Genomic DNA, 5,909 nt, shown 5'->3' with positions numbered 1-5,909 from the left:
AATGTTACTATAACACCTTAATTTTCATAAAATTATATTAATATTACATAGTATTTATTTGAATGTTTTAATGTGTTTATTAGAAAGATTTTTAATATTATTTAGCCATTTGATATGAGCTTTATTTTTTTTATATAAAACATGTTATTTTTACTAAAAAGGAGAAGTATATTTTATATTATTTATCTATTTTATGTGACCTCTATTTTAATATAAAACATGATTTTTAATTAATATTTGGATTATTTGCTATAAGACTATGTAAAGGGAAATAATAAATAGTGATAAATCCTTATTTTTTAATAGTTGTAATAGTGTCCATATAAGACACTTTATTCATTTGTTGTACTTGGTTCTGTGTGCATCAATACAGATAAACACTTTCTCTGTTTTTCTCTCCTGCATGACAAAACTCTAACATGGTATCAAGAGCACTGTGACATCAACCATGACTTCCGCATCTCAATTCGTTCCACACACACTCAATACGCCGATTGCTATCAAATTAGATGATGATATTTTCCTGATTTGGGAACAACAGGTTCTTGCAACAATTCGAGGGTTAAAACTTGAGAAATTTGTTCGTGGAGATGCAATTCCACCACGTTTTGCTACAAAAGAAAATGAAACTGCGAAGATGGAGAATCTTGAAGCAAAAACAGAGAATCTTGAATACACCAATTACGTTCAACAAGATCAACTGCTTGTCGCGTGGCTCTTGGCATCAATGTCCTCACCAATCTTGACAAAGATGGTAGGATTGAAATTTGCTTATCAAATTTGGAAGAGGTTAGAGGTATATTATGCTGCACGCACACGAGCTGTTATCAAGAAATTGAAATTGCAGCTTCGGATGATCAAGAAAGATAAAGGTATCAATGAATATCTCCTAGAAATCAAGAAAATTGTTGACTCTCTTGCTGCAGTTGGACCGCCTATTTCTGATGAAGATCATATTGATGCAATTCTGGATGGTTTGCCGGATGAGTTTGATTGTTTCGTTACTTCCATCACGTCTAGACTTGATCCATACATTGTTGATGAGATAGAGGCATTATTGCTTGCTCATGAAGAGAGATCTGAAAAGCAAAAGCGTTCAGACACCCCTCTTATTCATGCAAATACTGTTTCTGGTCCAAATCAATGGCAGAACCCCAACCAAGGTCGTGGTAGATCTGCTTTCAATACACGAGAAGAATTTCGTGGGGGAAGATTTCATAATAGAGGTGGAAATTGGAACAATAGAGGCAGGTTTAATGCTGGTAGAGGCAATGGACGCTCAAATTGGAATCAAACTGGTCAAAACAATTGGAATCAAAATAAATCCACCTGTCAGATTTGTGGTAAAATTGGCCATATTGCTCTTAACTGTTATTACAGGTACAATCAAGAGTATCAAAATCACCCTCAGGCCAATAACACTCAGTTTCAACCTAGTGGATATGATATCTCAGAGACCATTACTCTTGCAACTGCTTCAACTGTGCAAGACCCCCTCTAGTACCCAGACTCGGGTGCATCTCATCATATTACTCATGATGAATCCAATCTATCCATGAAGAGTGCTTACACTAGAACTGATTCTGTCAATATTGGTAATGGTACAGGTTTGCATATCAGTCATGTTGGTCATTCCTGTTTCCATAATCCTATGTCATCTAAACATTTTGTTATGCATAATTTGCTTCATGTCCCATCCATAACTACAAATTTGTTTAGTGTTTCCAAATTCGCAAGAGATAATAGGGTGTTTTTTGAGTTTTGGCCTGATTGTTGTAATGTTAAAACTCAGGACACCAAGGACATCATCCTCCAAGGGCATCTTAAGGACGACTTGTATGTGTTTCCCCAATTTCAAAAGGTTCAAACTGTTTCTGCTCATCCTGTTCAAAAGGACTCTAATCATTCTCTCTTCCAACTTTGGCATTCAAGGCTTGGACATCCCTCTCCTAGAATTGTAAAATTCGCTTTAAAACATTGTAATATACCTAGTATTCATTTTCCTGATTCTTTTTTGTGTGACTCGTGTTGTATGGGTAAAGCTCATCAACTACCTTTTGTACAATCAACTACTGAATATAAAAGTCCTATTGAACTTGTTTTTACTGATATTTGGGGCCCTTCTCCTGTACCTTCCTCTACTGGTGCTAGACACTACATTATATTTTTAGACGCTTATTCTAGATATTCATGGATTTACCTTTTAAATTCTAAATCTCAAGCTTTTGATGCTTTTGTTCAATTTAAAACCTCTGCTGAACTTCAGCTAGGCATGAAAGTTAAAGCTCTTCAGTCGGATAATGCAAAAGAATATATTAAATTTACTAAGTATCTAACAGAACATGGAATTAAACATCATTTTTCTTGTCCCCACACACATGAACAAAATGGTAGTCCTGAGAGGAAGCATAGGCACATTGTGGAAACTGGGTTAACTCTTCTTACCAATGCTTCCTTACCTCTTCATTTTTTGGCAGAAGGCTTTTTAACTACTACTACTCTCATTAACTACTTACCTACTCCTTCATTGAACAAATTGAGTCCTCATCAAACGCTTTTCCAAACACCTCCTGATTATAATTTTCTTAAGACTTTTGGGTGATGGGTTCCTCCTCCATGCTTGACGTAGGGAATGTAGAGAGGAAGCCTTGGCCCTTGATCTAGGTTTAACAAGGTAGACAAAAGGTAGGTACTTGGTGAAGGAAAGGAAGTTGGCGTGAGAAGGGAGGAGTTTGGCGGAAGCTATTTAGGAGAAGGTGTTTGGTGGCTCAAAGTTGGCTCACTCCAAAGTAGTTGGAGGCCACTCTAGGTTTCACTCTCCAAGGGTGGAGAATGAAGGAAGGCTAGCCGAAGTAACCCTAGGGACTAAGGATAAGGACTTGAGGCATAAAAGCTCACTCAAATTCTATATAATCCAAAGTATTTACAAGTGGTGGGGTGTTGGGTATTTATAGGAGGGGAGGCATCTAGGGTTGCATTTGGAGCAATCCATGGCCGAAATTCACAAGGCAAATGCACTCCAAATGCAATGCCAAATGAACCCTAGATGCTACTTGGTGGCCAAGGATGGAATCTAAGGGGTTAGATTGGCTACAACTAGGTGCATGATAAGTCCATGCAACCTTTGCCCTCCACTTGGGCCTAAGCCTTTCTAACACCAAAAATATGTCCAAGACTCACCAAAAATGCGTCACCTCCTCACTAAAACACCCTAGCCCAAAATTAAAATCCTAATCATCTAAAGCACCCCATAATACAAGGGTAAAATGGGAAATACAAAGAAAATAAATCCTATGACTAAAATACCCCAAAATACAAGGGTAAAATTGGAAAATAAAATAATCCTATACTAATCAAATTGGTCATAGTCATGAACCATGTGATGGGTCTCACATGAAGTGTAGTACCAAGGATGGTCCTCCATCATTGGTACCAATGCTTCCTTACCTCTTCATTTTTTGGCAGAAGGCTTTTTAACTACTACTACTCTCATTAACTACTTACCTACTCCTTCATTGAACAAATTGAGTCCTCATCAAACGCTTTTCCAAACACCTCCTGATTATAATTTTCTTAAGACTTTTGGGTGTGCTTGCTACCCTCTTTTAAGGCCTTATAACAATCATAAATTAGAATACAGGTCTCACCTATGTCTCTTTCTTGGTTATAGTAATCAACATAAAGGTTATAAATGCTTATCTCATACTGGTAAATGCTATGTGTCTAGACATGTTAAATTTGACGAGTCTCGTTTTCCATACAAAGAAAATCCTAACCCTTTTATATTTCCTTCTTTTTCCGAGTCTGACTGTTCTTTTATTAATCATCCTCTTACTATTTTGGTTCTTCTTGATGAGACTGGTCAGATTGATAACTGTAATCCTATCAATAATGATGTGATTATAGACACTAACATTACTGATCCCACTGTTGTTGTTCCTAGTGCTATTATTGATACAGGAGCTACTGAGCAAAGTATGATCAATACTCATCCTATGACTACTAGAGCTAAGGCAAGGATTTTAAAGCCTAAAACCTATGTTACTACACCTGACAGATCAACCTATGATCATACAATTGAGCCCACATCCGTGAAGGAAGCCCTCTCTAAACCTGAATGGTGTCAAGCTATGAAAGATGAATATGAAGCTTTACTTAAGAATAATACATGGAGTTTAGTTGATCTACCTGTTGGCTGCAAAGTTGTTGGCTGTAGGTGGGTATTCAAGTATAAATATAATGCAGATGGCACTTTTCAAAAGCATAAAGCCCGCCTTGTTGCAAAGGGATTTCATCAAAGAGAAGGTTTTGATTTCACAGATACCTTTAGTCTAGTTGTTAAGCCAACTACAGTCAGAGTTGTTCTTGCATTGGCCTTGACTAGGAAATGGCATATACATCAGATTGATATTAATAATGCATTTCTGCATGGGGCTCTTAAAGAGTCTGTTTATATGGCTCAACCTCTAAGTTTTAATACCAAACATAAAGGTAAAGTTTGCAAGATCAACAAAGCAATTTATGGGCTAAAACAAGCCCCAAGATCCTGGTTTCAGACCTTGTGTAGTACCTTGTTCAAAATGGGATTTAAACCAGCTAAGAGTGATACCTCTTTATTGATCAGAATAACACCTTACTCCACATTGTTGCTGCTGATTTATGTTGATGACATTATAGTCACAGGCAGTTCAGCATCTGAAGTTACAACACTTATATCCAAGTTAAACTCTATGTTTAGTCTTAAGGACCTTGGACAGTTACACTATTTCTTGGCCATTGAGGTCTCAACTAGTAACGATGGAGGTTTTTTTCTGTCTCAGGCTAAATATATTCGTCATCTTCTTCATAGAGCCAAAATGGATGACTCCAAACCTCTGCCAACACCAATGGTTTCAGGTTTGAAACTCACATCTGATGCTTCTATAGCTATGTCCGATCCTTCTTTTTACACGTCCATTGTAGGAGGTCTACAATATATTACAATCACAAGGCCCAAACTTTCTTACTCCATTAACAAAGTATGCCAATATATGCACCAACCTCAGGAACATCACTGGAAAGCACTGAAAAGAATTTTGAGATATTTACAAGGCATCATTGACTATGGTTTACATTTTAAAAGGCCAACTCACCTCACCTTACAAGCCTTTTCTGATTCTGATTGGGGATCAGATCTTGATGCTAGAAAGTCTACAACAGGTTTTTGTGTCTATCTAGGAGGCAATCTTATTTCTTGGTGTTCAAAGAAGCAAAAAGTTGTGTCAAGGAGAAGCACTAAGGCTGAATTTTGAAGTCTGGCAGCAGCTACTACTGAGTTACTTTGGTTGCAGTCTCTTCTCAGTGAATTACGGATTCCAACTATAATTCCAAAAATCTATTGTGATAATCTTGGTGCGGTGTTGCTAGCTGCTAATCCAGTGATGCACTCAAGAACGAAACATTTTGAGCTTGACCTCTATTTTGTCAGGGACAAAGTTATTGAAGGAGCTATCCAAGTTGTTCATCTACCTGCACAATTTCAGATTGCTAATATACTTACCAAAGCCATTTCTGCTCCTCAGTTTGAAGCGTTTCGTAGCAAACTCATGGTTACCACAGTAGGCAACATGAGTTTGAGAGGGGGTGTAAAGGGAAATAATAAATAGTCATAAATCCTTATTTTTTAACAATTGTAATAGTGTCTATACAAGACACTTTATTCATTTGCTGTACTCGGTTCTATGTGCATCAATACAGATAAACACTTTCTCTATTTTTCACTCCTCCATGACAGAACTCTAACAAACTATTTTTATGAAAATATGTTTTTTATCAATAATTACATTTATGTTATTTTTTTAAAAGGAGGAAATATGTTTAATTATTTTAATTATTTTTGAGAAGGGAAGGAGGGACGTAGTGATCTTTTG

The 5,909-nt window shown here is 36.8% G+C and overlaps 1 protein-coding gene across 1 annotated transcript; it reads left to right on the top strand.

The window, feature by feature from the left end:
- Nucleotides 1–448: 448 nt before the first annotated feature.
- On the top strand, nt 449–1,501 carry LOC109793877 (retrovirus-related Pol polyprotein from transposon RE1). The gene has a single exon (XM_020353343.1). The coding sequence runs from the start codon at nt 449–451 to the stop codon at nt 1,499–1,501; it is 1,053 nt and encodes a 350-aa protein (XP_020208932.1).
- Nucleotides 1,502–5,909: the final 4,408 nt, after the last annotated feature.

Source organism: Cajanus cajan, chromosome 7 (genome assembly GCF_000230855.2).
Source record: "Cajanus cajan strain Asha chromosome 7, NIPB_CcT2T_4, whole genome shotgun sequence".
NCBI lineage: Eukaryota > Viridiplantae > Streptophyta > Magnoliopsida > Fabales > Fabaceae > Cajanus > Cajanus cajan.
This window is presented reverse-complemented; position numbering and strand designations above follow the sequence as displayed.

What these genes read in the sequence shown, in the direction of transcription:
- LOC109793877 (XM_020353343.1), top strand. Translation starts at nt 449, where the DNA reads ATGACTTCCGCATCTCAATTCGTTCCACACACACTCAATACGCCGATT.